General features: G+C 50.6%; 1 protein-coding gene across 2 annotated transcripts in view; it reads right to left on the bottom strand.

Annotated features, from left to right (window-relative positions):
• Nucleotides 1–16,766, bottom strand: part of LOC138467756 (zinc finger protein 879-like) — a 702,003-nt gene that overhangs the window by 350,554 nt on the left and 334,683 nt on the right. For both annotated transcript variants that reach the window (XM_069607986.1, XM_069607985.1), the window contains 2 exons: nt 15,607–15,717; nt 6,054–6,143 (listed from right to left, as the gene is read on the bottom strand). In XM_069607986.1, coding sequence (XP_069464087.1) covers nt 6,054–6,143; nt 15,607–15,717 — 201 coding nt within the window. The remainder of the gene's footprint in view (nt 1–6,053; nt 6,144–15,606; nt 15,718–16,766) is intronic.

Below are 16,766 nucleotides of genomic sequence, written 5' to 3' on the forward strand. Positions count from 1 at the left end.
TACCCGGTTCTGGGGGGAACCCCGCTCCTGTGGTTTCCAGTAACCCGGTGCAGATTAATCTACCTGGAAACATGCCGCTGGCCCCACCTGAACACTTTGCTGGGGACCCCAAACAATTCACCGTATTCATGAATCAGTGTCGTTTGCACTTCCTATGCAGACCTGGGGCCTTCCCTAATGATCAGACCAAGGTAGCCTTTGTGTTGTCATATCTCAGCGGCTGTGCTGCCGATTGGTCAGTCCCACTGGTAACTCAAGATGACCCGATTCTTCATGATTTTCAAGGATTTCAAACAAGCATGGAAAGGTTATTTGCTCAACACTCCCAGGGACAGGCTCTGGATGACGAACTTCTATCTCTGCGACAGGGCAATCAAGACCTTCTATCCTACATTGCAACCTTCAATAGACTAATTGTGGAAACTGGTTGGCCAGAGGATAAAAGAATCACGTTATTCTATCGAGGTCTACGCGGAGAACTTAAAGATGTCCTGGCACAAGTTGTAAATCCGCCTCAAGAATGCACTGAATATATAGACTTAGTGGTCCAATTGGATCACAGGCTGCAAAACAGAAAAGCAGATCGGTCCAAGTTTGAAACCCGGGTGTTGGCCAAGACCCACGCTAACCCCAAGGGGGCTGATGCCTCGGAGCCTATGCAAATCGGAGGTGTTAAACACCCCTAACTCAAAAAGAACGGGAAAGAAGACGACAGATGCAATTATGCCTTTATTGTGGGTCCTCTGGACACTTTCTACGAGATTGCCCGGTTAAGCCGCCGAAGAAGGTGGTAGGAGCCGCTGATAAAATCCATGGAAACTCTGTATCGGGAAACGACCACGCCCGGCAAGCGTAGGGGTCCGCTTGCCGAGCTTGAAAACTAACTCTCAGACCTCGCATTTCATTGTGCCAATGGTCCTCGTAGATCCGGAACAGCCTAAACAGTTGCATGCTATAAAGACATACATCGATAGCGGGGCTATAGGAAACTATGTGGATCGAGAATTGGTCTCTAGGATAAACCTCCCTCTGCGTCCTAAAACCAACAAAGATGTCATCACCACAGTAGATGGTACCGAAATTGCCTCTGGACCGGTAACACATTCCACAGCTGAGGTGACACTTGTAGGTCCGGATGGCCATCGGGAGGCAGTTGTGTTTGATGTAATCAAGGCTCCACAGTTTCAGCTTATTCTCGGAATCCCTTGGTTAGAGACACATAATCCTCAAATTGATTGGCGAGCGAAGAGAATAACCTTCCCGGATTGTGCACAAACCTGCTACCCAGAAAATCCAAAGATTAATCTAGCATCAGTAACCTCTGTCCCTGTGCAACTACCTCCAGAGTACCAAGACTTTCAAGACGTCTTCCAAAAGGAACAGGCCAACACGTTACCTCCCCACAGATCGTACGATTGCCAAATCAATCTGGTGCCCGGTGCACAACCCCCTTGTAGCAGGATTTACGCCCTTACTGAACCAGAGAATCTGCATTTGAGACAAAATTTAGATCAATACCTCGCCAATGGTTTCATTCGCCCGTCAAAGTCCCCGGCATCCTCAGCTTTGTTCTTCGTGCCTAAAAAAGAAGGCGACCTTAGAACTTGTATCGATTACCGCGCATTGAACCTGAACTCCTTGACCAGGTGAAGGACGCTTGCGTATACACCAAGTTAGATCTCCGGGGGGCTTATCATCTGGTACGAGTAAAAGAAGGCGACGAATGGAAAACGGCCTTCTGTACAAAATCTGGACTATTCGAATACCAGGTGATGCCTTTCGGGTTGTGCAACGCGCCTGCAGCCTTCCAATTCTTCATGAACGATGTCCTTCGGGAACTCATCGATGTCTGTGTTGTCGTGTATATCGATGACATTCTTGTGAACTCCTCTTCGGAATCTGATCACAGAAAGCATGTCAGGGCCGTCCTAGAGAAACTGCACCAGCACAAACTGTTTGCCAAGCTGGAAAAATGTGTTTTCCATACCACCGAGATTGAGTTTCTCGGATTCATCCTGACACATGAAGGGGTCCGAATGGTTTCACGGAAAGTGGATGCCATCCTCAAATGGCCATCACCTAGTTCGGTGAAAGGTGTCCAAAGCATGCTTGGTTTTGCCAACTTTTATCGCAGGTTTATCCCAGAGTTTTCACGTGTGGTGCAACCCATCACTGCACTCTTGCGAAAAAATAAACGTTTTGAATGGACCGAGGAAGCCGAACAGGCCTTTCAGGAGTTGAAAGCTAAGTTCACGTCTGCACCTATTTTGAAGCACCCGCATCCCGATCTCCCATATATAGTCGAAACCCACGCGTCCAGCTTAGCCATGGGAGCTGTCCTGTCTCAGAGAAACCCTGAAACCAACCAACTGCACCCCGTAGCATTTTGGTTCAGAAAGTTCTCGCCGCCGGAGATAAATTATGCGATCACCTATAAGGAACTATTATCCATTAAGTCCGCCTTCAAGGCTTGGCGGCATTATCTCCTCGGCGCCCGGCATACCATCACCGTAATCACTAATCACCGAAATTTACAATATTTAAAAACTGCCAAGGCTCAATCGTCTCGACAGCTCCGATGGGCTTTGTTCTTTGCTGAGTTCGATTTTGTAATCACCTACCGCCCCGGCTATAAGAATGGTAAGGCGGACGCTCTATCCCGAATTGGAATGGAAGAAATAGACACAAACTCAGAACCTGTGCCGATAATTCCTGAACAAAGAATTTTGGGGATAACCGCTTTACAAACCCTTGAAGACATTCAAGCACGAGTGAAACAATTCCTGGACTCTTCAGCCTTGCAGGATTGGATCAAAAGGGGGTCTAACTTTTCAGTCAAGGATGGCTTACCTTACTTCCAAGGACGCTTATTTTTGCCAGAAAAGGAATTGCAAGAACTGGTTATTTCCCGTCATCATGATACCCTGATGGAAGGACATCCTGGCATTGCCAAAACAGAGGAAAAGGTTAAACGACAATTCTGGTGGCCTTCCTGGCGAAAGGATATTAAATCTTTCGTGATGTCCTGTGGAGTTTGTGCCCAAAACAAAGGTCAAAAGACAAGACCCGCCGGTCTTCTTCAGCCCTTAGACATTCCACAAGCACCTTGGCACACCCTGTCACTAGATTTTATCACGGACCTGCCTTCTTGTAATGGTTACAATACTATTCTGGTCGTGGTGGATTTATTTTCCAAAATGGCCCACTTTATTCCGTTGAAAGGATTACCTTCAGACTTTGTTCTTGCCAAAGAATTCCTCGAAAATATCATCCGTTTGCATGGATTCCCGTCCATACTAGTCTCCGATCGGGGAAGCCAGTTTATTTCTCATTTTTGGAAAAAGTGTTGTCAACTGGCACAAATCGACGTAAGACTCTCGCCCAGCCACCACCCACAGACTGATGGTCAGACGGAGAGAACGAACCAGACCCTTGAACAATATCTACGATGTATGCTGCACCAATCGGAGGGTAATTGGAAGGACATTTTATGGGTGGCAGAATATGCATACAATAACTCGATACACTCTGGAACTGGTCAGAGCCCCTTTTATACCCTATATGGACATCACCCTCGTACTTCAGACTTGGACTCACCTCTGAGCCTTGAAATGCCCGCAGTGGACCATTTGCATTCTACGATTACTCAAGCCTTCAAGGATGCAACTGCACATTTGCAACATGCGAAAGGAAAATACAAAAAGAATGCGGATATGCATCGAAGAGAGGCGCCTCCATACCAAATAGGGGATCAAGTATGGTTGGCTACCAAACACCTATCACTCAAGGGCCTCGAACTTTTAATCCAAGGTATTTAGGCCCTTACTCGATCAAAGCTATAATCAACCCAGTGGCAGTCAAGCTCGATCTACCAGCTAACATGCGGATTCACCCCGTTTTTCATGTGTCACTTTTGAAACCAGTGCACCCAGGAACCAGATTAACAAAGCCACCAGAACCGATTCAGATAGATGGGGAGCCTGAATTCGAGGTGAAGAACATTTTGGATTCTAAGATCTCAAAATCAAAACTTTTCTATCTAATTGATTGGAAAGGGTACGGGCCTCAGGAAAGGTCTTGGGAACCCAGTGATCACGTACATGCACCTCGGCTGGTAAAAAGGTTCCATCGGAATTTCCCAAACAAACCGAAACCTCCAGAAGGAACGACCTTGGGAGGGGCCTTGGGGGGAGTGCTGTCATGATGCCTACCCCCGGAGCACCAGGCCAGGCCCAGCACCCCCGGAAGCAGGCATCATGCCCTCGGATAAAAGCCCAGCGGCCCCTTATAGGGGCTCTTTGGACTCAGTCCTGGCGCCTTTGGTGCCAGGCTCATGTTGGACATCAGTCCTGGCGCCATAGGCGCCAGGCTCATAAAGGGAGGTGTTTTGTGCACTTACCTGTTGCAGACCATGCTGCACGCTTCAGGCCTCCCTGAGACCTGAAAGGGACTATTTTTTCATAGGGACTATTTTTTCACTCGGGCGTGGCCAGGGAAGGATACATACCTAGTTGGGGAAGGATACATACCTGGGACTTCTTTGGAGGCTATTTAAGCCACGCCCAGACAGCAGCTCATGCTTCGCGTTGTTCTGCTTCCTGCAGCTTAACGCTCACCATGTCTGCTCCTGCTCCTGGACTCCAGCCACGCCCGCCTCGAACCTGGAAGACCTGCAAGGAAGGAAGAGAAGAGAAAGGTGAAAACCAAGGACTATTTCAAACTTCTTACCTGCATCCGGAATCTTCTCGCCAGCATCCCTGAAGACAGACTTCCATTTAAAAGCATTGCGTTGCTCGCTGCAGCGCCACGCTTCACTCACCTGTCCTCGAGACATCTCCCGGCTCCATCGCGGCTGTCAGCATCGGACGCCACATCTCTGCACCTAGGGGAGAGAGGAAGAAACAAAAGGTGAGCAGAAGGAACACAGAAGGAAAGCCTGATTAACAGCCATAATACTTACCGGCTTTTCTTCCACATTTCGGGTCGGCGCCGCCCCGTTGGCAGGTACCGTACCCCGGCCCCTATGGGGAAAGGACAAGAGACATTTCTGGGGAATGATAAGGACATTTAGAGGGATCGCCCTCATCACTACTCACCTCGGCAGTTTAACCCCTCGACGCATCGCCTTCAGTCTGCACCTGAAATAAAGGACAGATCACAGGTTAGAAAGCCAACATAAAGGGGGACTCACTTGAACTTTGAACTTTCATACTTACGGCGCATCGCTCAGGAAAGTCAAGTGGATTTTGCCAGCGCCATTCTGAAAACCAGTGAAGTAACTGGACGAACACGCTCCCCTGCACCAGAAGCAGGATGGAGAGTTCATCCTTCCAAACCATAAGGTGAGCTTAAACCGGGGTTTGGAGGAAGTTAGAGAGGAACGAAGGGGGAAGGGGGAAAGGGGGGAGCTAGCACACTATTCTGCAGACTGTTAATCCCCTTTCTCATCTACAGGAGGATATTCCTACGGGCCAGGCAAGCACGATTTGGAGGTCCTGTCCAATCGGTGTTCCGGGTCCTGCGCATCATGCTAGAAGAGGCCACAGCAATCCAGACTAGACCAGCGCCCCCGTGGGAACCAGGTGAGCGTTACAGATGTCTGAGGAGTGTGTGACAGCTCTGTCTTTCGCCGGAAGCTTAAGACCTGGCTCTTCCCCCTGTACTTTAACAAGTTACCGTCTGATTTGACTTTGCTCCAGTAGCATTGATTATTTGGCCTGGTTCAGCGCCAAGAAACCACATTGTAGTGTACATGCGCTTAACTTAATGATGCATAACATAACATATCACATCAAACCATAGAATTTGAAGTGCAATGCATAGCAACTACACGTTAGGAGTTGTTGAAGTACACAGTCTGAAACTTGAGGAACATAAGCAAGAAAGGAATGCATCAGGTTACAAATTAAAATGAGATGTACTAAAGAGAAGAAAGAACTCTCAATCTTCATTTGCAATGGAGTTATGAAAGTGAAACATATGATGCACTGGAGCCAAACACAAGTCATTACCTGGCAAATAATAGTAATGAAATAACACATTTTTGTACTCACTGGAACAAACACTGATGCAGGGTTTTCCTCTTTGGGTGGCACTGCAATCTTCAAAACAGACTTCTGACTTAGAACTAAGAGATAGGAATCCTGCGGCAGAAGATTGCATGTTATTAACATAACTGTTTTTAGCTGAATTTGAAAATCAAAGCTCACTTAACTTCAATCCTTAACTTAGTCAGCGACATTCCTTGACATACATAACGGCATCCCTTCAACTACCAAATGGCATCCCTTCACCTACTGTGGAGGATCACAAGAAGGTCGCATACACTGTGATGACATTTCCAAGAAGTATTTATGAACTAATAAATAGAAGGCCTATCTTTCCATATTGCTATGGGGTGTTCCCTACCAATATAAATAACTACAGTGCTGGTCCATCATTGGGAAATGTCCAAATTAAAGAGTCTGACGTCCAAAGAACGAATCCTAACTGCCCCTACCACTATTCAAAACAAACTAAGGTCAGGAGAATTACTCCCTTCTCCTGATGATGCAGTGGACTGCTTGTATTTTTAGAATGTAACTTCTTAACATCCACTCTTTCCAAATCCTGTAACTCTTTTACAATGGCCCTCATTCCGAGTTAGGACTACACCATGGAGTAAATAGCTCAATGGTTGGCAACCATGGAGCTATTTACTCCATGGAATACCGGCATGGTGAATGGAGTAATTTCCGGTCCATTCCAAGGTTGGATGGACCGGTAATTCCCCAATCACCATAGCCCTTCCCGATCACCATTTCTGCCCCCATAGGGCTCAATGGGAATGGGGAAGGAGGTAATTACGACACCGTAAATTACGGTGCCGTAATTTACTCCAAGGTCACTAAGGAGGTAAAGAGGGACCCGCAAAGGGAACTCGGAATACGGAGGTAAGGGATTACCGCCATCGGTGCCCTTACAGGCGCCGGTAATCCCTCACCTCGGAATGACCCCCAATGTCTTTGAGTTTTCTATTTTCCTAAGCGAGTGCTTTCCAAGTGTCCTTTCCTGCACTTTGTTTTTGTCTTTTTTTCCAGGCTGTTTGGCCGTGTACATCCTGGTGGAATATATTTCCTTAGATGGGATATATTTTCTGTAAGATTAATGTACACTCTTTTTAGCTTTGGTTTGTCTGGGTTATCATTTATCTTATCAACACCTTTAAGCTGTTCTTTATTTTCTCCTCTCTCTGGCATGTTCCAATTGGAACTTCTTGAACAACAGCATATTCTCCCCTCTTCTCAGGGTAACTTTATCCAGTGCTCACCACTCTCTTTCTCGGGTTTACTTATAATCCTCTTTTCCCTAGTGTTACAGTTCAAGTTTGTCAACTTTGAATTTTGGACTTACAAGTTACTCCGATTAAATAACAAGTCCCACTTGGCCTCCTGGTCCTCCCGTTCCCCATGTTACATTGAGTATCACAGGCAAACGTCTCTGGGGCCTACAGTCGCTCTGGGCTTCTTTCTGCCTTGGTTTCTCTCTCGGCTTGCTCTTGTCAGCATCTGACCTTTGCTCTTCTCTCGACTAGGGTTCCGGTGACCCTTCTGGTAACTGGTCCGGTGGCCGATATTGTAGCAGTGTGTTGTCGGTGTAGTCAATATGGCAGCCTGATTCCAAGCCAAAACCAGGATTCGTACTCCTGCATCCTCGGTTCTGCACTGAAGGTACACGCTGGGTCTACAGCATCTGCACCTCTCATTCAGAGCAGTTCTGAATTGAGCAGGCACTGCAGCTACTCGCAGCTCCATCCCTCCTTTGTGTACGCTGCCAGAGGCCATCCCTTGCTTGCTCTGATTCAACTTGTCCTCTATATTCAAACTCCTCATCACAGTTGATGGGAAGTTTGTTCTTAAAGAGACAGATTATGTTCCTTGATGATCATGGCATACGTTTACTTTGCCGTCAGCCCTGTCTCTGGAATTGTTGCTGTTTTGCCTCTCAGATAGACCCATATATTCCATCATGGGGAACGGCTTAGGGAATTCCTGACAGGAACAGGAGTCCTTGTCCCATAAGCGGGAATCTCTCCCAATAAGGACCCACTTAGACAGACCCACTGGGAGAGTCTTGCAGAGCGGGCTCACCTCCCTATCCTCAAAGGGGGAGGCTCCCCCCCTTTGGAGAGAAGGGACAAATTCCTTCGAATCGTCACACCACCCAACGGCATCCCTTCCCCTGCCCACCTGTATCCCTTCTCCTACCCAACGGTTTCCCAATGCCTACCCAGTGGGATACCTTCAACCAACCAGCGACCCCCCTGCCTCCACCCAACAACATTGCTTCACCAGCCAAACATCCCTTCACCTAAAAAAGACATCTTTTCACCTATCCAACAGCATCCCGGAAGCCGGGAGGATAGCTCAGGGGCAATGTGTTTGTCTTGGAAGCAAGACAACGCATAGCAACACAGGTTTGAATCCCAGTCTTGCGCGTAGAAACTAGACTCCGGTATTAACTGTGTTATAAAAGAACAATTATAAACAATTATAATTACTCAAAGACATCCCTTGACCTACCCAATGGCATCCCTTCACCTACCCAACGACATCCCTTCACCTAACCAAGCACCCCCATTTACTCACACATCATCATCATCTCTTCACTAACAAATCAACTCTTCATTCATTTAGTACTATATCCCCACTCAAGTTAAGGGATTCAAGAGCATTTGTCTAGTATGCTGTCCGTGTCAGACGATTTTCATTTCATCTACAGACAGAGTGGAGATTCCAGGATATATGAACACATTATGGATGAAGGAGACAAGCAGCAAATCATTTGTTCTAGGATAAACTGAGATTGAGAAATATTGCTAATAGTATTTAGATTCCAAATTTACTACAATCGGAATCAAGGCACAAGTGGGAGAAACTAAATATTGCAATAAGAAATGGAGAAAACAAAGTCGATGACAACGCTGCCATGCACTATCAGAAACAGGAAAGTCTTTCCCAAGAGTATGGGCCTCATTACGAGTTTGGCGAGCTATTAGCTCCATGGCTGCCGCCAAACCGTGCTCCTTTACCGGGTTCCCAGAATGGGGAATTACCGGGCCATTCTGAGTTCGGAGGGCCCGGTAATTCCTCCCTCTGGGAACCCGGACCCAGACCTTCCCCATTCCTATTTGAGCCCCCATAGGGCTCAAAGGGAATGGGAGAGGGATCTAACAACGGGCCTATTACGACCGGCCCGCTGTTAGCTCCCTCTTCCTCTCACGGGACCCAGTAACAACGCCTGGTTTTACCAGGCGTCCTTACCGAGTCCTGCGAGGGGCCCTTGTAATCGTGCGGAATGGTGTTAATGGGTCCGCATCCATTAGCGGAACCCGTTAAACCATTCCGCACGGGTCGTAATGAGGCCCTATGTATCTCTTTTGGCAGAGGGGAAAGGAACAAGTAACTTACCTGTAACTGCTGTTCTCCAGCATGGGTCTGGCATGGATTCACAGGCTCATGAATATTCCCCGTCGTCAGGCTGGGAATCCTCGGTAAAGAAAAAATATGTATCAGTTTCGTTTCTGATCTGTCTTTCTTAGTAGTAACCAATCACTGATCTCTGGATCATACTGCCCCCAGCCAATGACTGCCCTCTCCCTAAGCCCCGCCTCTGGCAGCCATCCTCAGATTTGGTAGCATGCCAAGTGGCAGTATGACCAAGTGAAGAGCCGCAGAGGGGTAGGTGGGAGGGTTTGCATTTGAATACATGCCAGACCCATGCTGGAGAACAACAGTTACAGGTAAGTAACTTGTTCCTTCTCCAGCATGGGGTCTGGCATGGATTCACATGCTCATGAATAAAAGAATACATAGCAGTATACACATGCACAACCACGGGAGGTGGCAACAGGCTCAACATTAAGCAATACAACAACTCAACATTAAGCATCTCTTACCTCCTCACCAGGCTCACCTTAAGCGAACAGGTTGCGCAGCACTGCTTGGCCGACCATGGACTCATCCCTGGCGTCACGATCGAAGCAGTAGAATCTTGTGAAGGTGTGCGTCGACCTCCATGTAGCAGCCCTGCAGATGTCCAGCAGGGGCACACCAGACAGGAACGCCGTGGTAGCAGCTATCGTTCTGGTCGAATGGGCTCTCAGTCGGGCAGCGGTCGGTTTGCCAACCGGTGACAATGCATGATGCAGCCGGAGAGCCATCTGGAAATGGAAGTCTTCGAGAGAGCCTTCCCTTGATTCACAGACACAAAGTTCACAAACAGTTGTGACGTCTTCCGAAAACTCTTTGTACGGTCCACGTAGAACTTCAGCGCTCTAGCTACATCCAGCGAGTGCAAAGTTCTCTCGGCCGGCGTCGAAGGCGACGGAAAGAAAACTGGTAGCACCAAGGGCTCGTTGAGGTGGAAGTCCGACGGCACCTTGGGCATGAAGGAGGGGTGCTTCCTCAGCACCACCCTCGTGTCATGAAAAGTCAAGTATGGAGGCTTGCAAGATAGGGCCTGAATCGCTCCCACTCGTCGTGCAGAGGTGTTGGCCATGAGGAACGCTGTCTTCCATGACAGGAACTTCAAAGGCGCCGAATGCATAGGCTCGAATGGGGCTCCCATGAGCCTGGTCAGCACCACATTAAGCTCCCACGCCGGGGCGGGAGCCTTCACCGGCGGGAATGATCGGAATAGTCCCTTCATAAATTCCTTCACCAAGGCGATGAGACCACAAGGACGCCCGTCCCGTCGTCCTGGTATATCGGGAGATGGCAGCCAGATGTATTTTTATGGAGGCGTGAGACAGTCCAGCCTTGGCCAGCAACAGCAGGTACAGTAGCACTTGAGGGGCCGTAATACGGAGAGGGTTAATCTTCTGTGCACGGCATCAGACAGAGAACCTCTTCCATTTATGATTGAAACACTTGAGAGTTGTGGACGCCCGAGCCTTTGCAAGAACCTCTCTGCAATCAGCCGGGATATCGTACCTGCAAGTTCAGCGACTGTGGGTCGTGGTGGAGAATGGCGCCTCCTTCTCTGGAGAGAAGATCTGCGTTCGCCGGCACCCTGACTGGCGGGGACGTTGACAAGTCCAGAAGGTCCGGGAACCAGATCTGCCTCGGCCACGCCGGTGCGACGAGGATCATCCTGCACCTGGACTTCTTGAGCTGGTTGATGAGGCGGAGCAGCAACAGCAATGGAGGGAACGCGTATAGAAACAGGCCGTCCCAAGGGAACGAGAAAGCATCGCCCATGCTCCTCGGCTGTGGGAACCTGCTGGCGAACCTCTGGCACTTGGAGTTCGTCGCCGTCGCGAACAGGTCGATCTGGGGTTTGCCCCATCGTTGGAAGAGTCGATCCACTTGATCCTGGCGCAGTTCCCACTCGTGGCACGAGCGCAACTCCCTGCTGAGTGAGTCGGCGATGGTGTTTTTTATTCCTGCCAGGTGGAAGGGAACCAAAAACATCCCCTGGGCGACGGCCCAGTGCCACAGATCCTGGGCTTCCTTGGATAGGGCTGGGGATCTGGTGCCCACCTGCTTCCGTATGTAGAACATCGTGGTGGTGTTGTCGGTGAAGATCCTCACCACTTAGTCCTTGAGGGACGGGAGGAACGACTTCAGCGCCCAGAACACTGCTCGGAGCTCCAAGATGTTGATGTGAAGAGACCTCTCCTCCGGGGGCCAAAGGCCTCTTGCATGGAGATCTCCGGTGTGGCCCCCCAACCCTCCAGAGAGGTGCCCGTAGTCACCGTCTCCTGAAACGCCGGGGTTTGAAAGTCTCTGCCTGTAGTGAGGTGAGCCCGGGTGCCCCACCATAGGATCGCCCGACGGAACTCCTCGTCGAGAGGGATCAAGTCCTCGAAGCAGCCCCTCGCCTGAAACTAGCAGGCGTCGAGGAACTGCTGTAGCGGACGCATCCGAAGTCTGCAAAGGGGCACAAGGAAGATGCATGAGGACATCATCCCGAGAAGGGACTTGATGGACCTCACCCTGGCCACGTTCGTGTCTAACAGGTGCAGCACCTTGCCCAGGATGGTCTTGGTCCTCTCCTCTGAAGGGGAGGCCAATTGCTCCACTGTATCGAGCTTCGCACCCAAAAACAGTGCTACTTGCGATGGAACCAGGTGGGATTTGGGGTAGTTGATGGCGAACCCCAGCTCCGTGAGCAACCGGACGGTCCTCGCTGTATGATCGACGGCGAGTTCCCTTGACCTTGCCCGGATTAGCCAGTCATCCAGGTAGGGGTAGACGTGGATCCCCTGCGGGCGCAGCCGCGCCGCCACTGGTGCCAGGCACTTGGTGAAAACCCTGGGTGCCGACTTTAATCCGAACGGTAGGGCTCTGAATTGGTAGTGGCGTCCCTGAACCACGAACCTGAGGAACTTCCTGTGCCTTTTTAGAATGGGGATGTGGACGTAAGCATCCTCCAGGTCCAATTACGATAGGAAGTCGCCTTCCTCCAGCTGTCCCAGCACGTGCTGGAGGGTGACCATCCTGAATTTCTGCGCCTTGTTGTATTTGTTTAACCGACGCAGGTCCAGGATGGGGCGCCAACCGCCTGTCTTCTTTCTGACGAGGAAGTACCTTGAGTACACTCCGGAGCCCCGGAGCCTCCTGGGGACGAGCCCGATGGCACCTTTCTTGAGCATCGCCTTTACTTCCAACAGCAGTTGAGGGACGTGATTCTCCTTCCTGGCCACGGGAGGAATGCGAGGGCACTTCTTTAGGAATTCCAGCGAGTGCCCGTTGGCCAGGGTGTCCAACACCCAACGATCGGTGGAGATGGACTCCCACACTCTGACGAACTTCGTCAGCCGGCCTCCCACCGGGGTGCTTCGGTGGGGGCCCGACAACCCGGCCGTGTCAGTCTTGCTTGGAAGCGGCCTTGCCGCCTTGGCCTCCTTGATGACGGCGGGAACCCCCTTGCTTGCCGCAACCTCTGTAGGCCTCCTGGGAAGAGGAGCGGGCTGCCTGGCGGTAAGTGGAGGAGCCACCGCTGGATCCTTTGGAGGCACCCTGTCTGCCTCCGGGGCTCCGAAAGGGCCGTCGTTGCTGAAGCACCCCAAGGGCCCGGGCCATCTCCGAGTCGGTCTTGATGGCCTGTAGAGACTCATCCACCGCCTTACCAAAAAGGTTGTTGCCGTCGAACGGCATGTCCAACACTCTGGTCTGGACGTCCTGGCGAAAGTCCGGCGCCTTGAGCCATCCTTGCTTCGGAGGCAAACTTTGTTGCCCAGTTGGCGAAATCGGGTATCGGCAATGTCCGCTGCCACTGTTATGGCGTGATCCGACACCACCTCGCCCTCCTGCAGAATTTCTAGGACCTCCGCCCTTTTGTCATCAGGCAGAAAATCTAGCTGGGGAGCTATCTTGAACCAGAGCTCCCTGTCGTAGCGGGCCACGATCGCTAAGGCATTGGCCGCCTTAATCGTTGTCGCCGCCGACGAGATGACTCATCGTCCCATAGAGTCCAACTTCTTGCCTTCGCTGTCCGGCGGGGAAGTGGAAGTTGAGGCCGCCGCGCCCGCTGCCTTCTTCTTAGCCGCTGCCGAGACGACCGAGTCTGGCGTGGGCTGGGCCCTGAGGCACAAGGGGGCGGCATCGGGGACTCGATACTTCTTCTCGTACCTGTCCCTCTTGGCGGGTGTTGTGGCAGGGTTCTTGAGGACAGCAAGCCCCTCGTCCCAGATGTCGTCGAGTAAAGGCACCGCGAGGACCATCTTCCTCTTAGCCTCTCATCGTTGGTACAGAAACCCCTCCTTTTTCTGTTCTTCAGGGCAGAGCTGGAAGAGCTCGGATGCCCTGGTTATCATGGCGTGGAAAGAGCCAACCTCGTCGGCTGGGGACGCCCGCGCGGGGGGGGGTGGTGACGACGGGATGTCCGCTGTGTCATCGCCGGTCCCCGTCGCCGTATCCGTCGCCGTATCCACTCTAGGGTCCGGCGAGGGGGATGAGGGGTCCACCGGTCTCGCAGGCACGAAGGGCAGAGCGGGGTGGACTCTCCTCTGCTTGTTCGGAGGGCTTCCCGACGGGCCTGGTTCTGCCTCCTCCGTCTGGGTGCGTGGTAATCTCGTCCTTATCTCGGTACATAAGGATTGGATTGCCAACAAAATGGCCGCCGAGCTATCCTGGGGCTCGGGCAATGGCTGCGACGGACGGGATGGCCGCTCCACTGGGCCCTGTTCGTCGTCGTCGTCGCTATCTTCGATCACGTCAGCAGGGACCGTCCCCTGGAATCGAACCTTCTCGAACCTCTCATTGAGGTTTATGAACCTCTTGTTGAGGCCTATGGACCTTTCGTTGAGGCCCTTCTCGGTCTCCACCAGTTCCTCCTCAGAGGCTGATTCCGAGTCTGTAATGGCCACCGGCCCCCCCCCCTCTTTTTCAGCCGGGGGCTTCACGGGGTCTTAGCGATGGGCTGGAAAGAGGATTCCCTCTGCGGCGGCAGGGATACTCTGGGCCCAGAGGCCGTTTCCATTGGCGTAGTCTCAGCCGGCTCCGCCAGGGTTGCAGCGACCACTTCAGTAGAGGCCTTAGCCGGGTGGATCAAAGCCCTCACCACCTTAGGTGCATCCTGGGCCTTCGCCTTGGGGGGAGGGTCAGCGCCTCGCTCCCCCTTCGAGATCGACCGGGTCCGCTCCAGTGGCCTACCCGGGTTCTCCGACTTCCTCTTCCCCGAACCAGAGCGCTGGCTCGTGGTCGAACGTGCCGGGGAAGTAGCGCACTGCTTGGCAACCGAAGAGCCCGACCTTTCGGCGCTCCCGGAGCCCGCAGACTTGCGGTGCTTGGCCTTCTGTTGGGCCCCCGCCGCCGGGACGCCCTCAAAGGACTTAGAAGCCCGCTCAGACTTCTTCTTCGCCTTCTCACCTGCTGTGCCCTTCTCCAGCCAGGTGGCGAGGCGGGAACGACGATCTTGTTTGGTCCGTTCCGAAAAGTTCTTGCAGAACGCACAGTCCTTCTCCACGTGCGTCTTGTCCCCATGGAGGCAGTAGAGACATTGCGAATGCTCGTCCTCCTTGAAAACGTTATATAATCCGCATCCAGGGCAGTTCCTGAACAGCTTGGATCCGGGCGTCAAGCTCCCCTTTTCCTGGGCCATGTCCGTTGAGGTAGGCCGCAGATCTTCCGGAATCCTCCAAGAAGTGTAAACTCGACGAAAACTTCACCTTTGAGGGGCGTAGAAGAATTCCGAAATGGGTCCCCGTTATCGGAAGTAGAAACGGTGGAGCTTGAGGCTCGATTAAACCGAAAAAAAAGGAAATTCTCCTGAAAAAACATGAAAACGCAGTAAAAAACTCGAGAGCTAAACACAAGGACTCCCAACACTTGAGCCCAACACTTGAGAGTGCGGTAAAAATCTGAGGATGGCTGCCAAAGGCGGGGCTTAGGGAGAGGGCAGTCATTGGCTGGGGGCAGTATGACCCAGAGATCAGTGATTGGTTACTACTAAGAAAGACAGATCAGAAACGAAACTGATACTGATTTTTTCTTTACCGAGGATTCCCAGCCAGACGACGGGGAATATTCATGAGCATGTGAATCCATGCCAGACCCCATGCTGGAGAAGGTGGCTCAGTTTAGCTGGCAACATTACTGTGGGTCAGCATATAAAACTCACCCGTAACATCTTCAGTGCAAGCCCTTTTCTCCTTGTCCTCATAGTCTGCGGAATAGGCGTTTGCCTCTTCTTTAATGCTGAATGAAACAATCTTTAATAGGGACTCTTCTTCTGCATTGAAAAGAAATCATCCCATTATTACTAGCAATTGCATTTCAACCATTCTTGAGTTAAGCCCATTTAAAGTAAAGTACGAAATTATTAGGTAAGCACGTAGTATTTGTCATTTAGAAGTAAAAAGTGAATAATAGCGAACAAAGCTGGAATCAGATAAGCAACTGGTAACTAAATGAACACGTAAGTTAACTTTTCAGGATAAAATACAAACTGGAAAAACGAGACTGCAGAGTCTCCTAAACACTACAGCACCCACAGTCTTTTAAAGTCCAACTGGGTCTTAGGAATTTAATTCCTTTGACCACAACATTCATAGTTTATTCCCTTAAGAGGAGAAAATGAAAAAGGTGTTATCCAATACAAGTCAATGGCCCAATGTTAGGCTACATGCAGACGTTCTAGGTATGCACATGGAGACCCACCTATGAGAGAAGCTCAATGCAATTCTAGAAGAGGATGAAGAGTTCTTGTCAGTCCTGAAAACTCATCACGAAGCTTAGAGCCCTTTCTGGTTCCAGCCTATGCAGCCTCTCTTTCTCCTTGCCCAAATGAGGAGGAGGGTAGAAAGTTGGTAGTGTTATCTTCTGCGACAAATGGAAGCCAGAGACTACTTTCGGCAGGAATTGTGGTTTTACTCTGAGGACAACCTTATCCTTATAAAATGTAGTATGAGGAGGCTTGCATGAAAGAGCTTGCAACTCACTTACCCTGTGGGCTGATGTCAATGCCACAAGAAGTTAGAAATGTTAACACAAGGTTTAAATCCAAAGCAGGGACATTAAATGGGACTGGAGAGTACACATTAGTGAGTCCCTTCAGAAATTGAACAATTAAAGGAATTTTGAAACAGGAGACCTCTACAGAGGAGCGCTTAAATTTGAAAGCGCAGCCAGGTATCCTTTTATGGTCCCAATCGGGAGCCCCAGATTAGCCAAATGCAACAGAAAAGAAAGCACCATAGGAGTGCCACATTGAAAAGAATCGACATTCTTGTCCTTGCACCAGTTACCGAATTTATTTCAATGACACAGGTACAAGGATTT

Source organism: Ambystoma mexicanum, chromosome 4q (genome assembly GCF_040938575.1).
Source record: "Ambystoma mexicanum isolate Mex_15411 chromosome 4q, UKY_AmexF1_1, whole genome shotgun sequence".
Taxonomy (NCBI): domain Eukaryota; kingdom Metazoa; phylum Chordata; class Amphibia; order Caudata; family Ambystomatidae; genus Ambystoma; species Ambystoma mexicanum.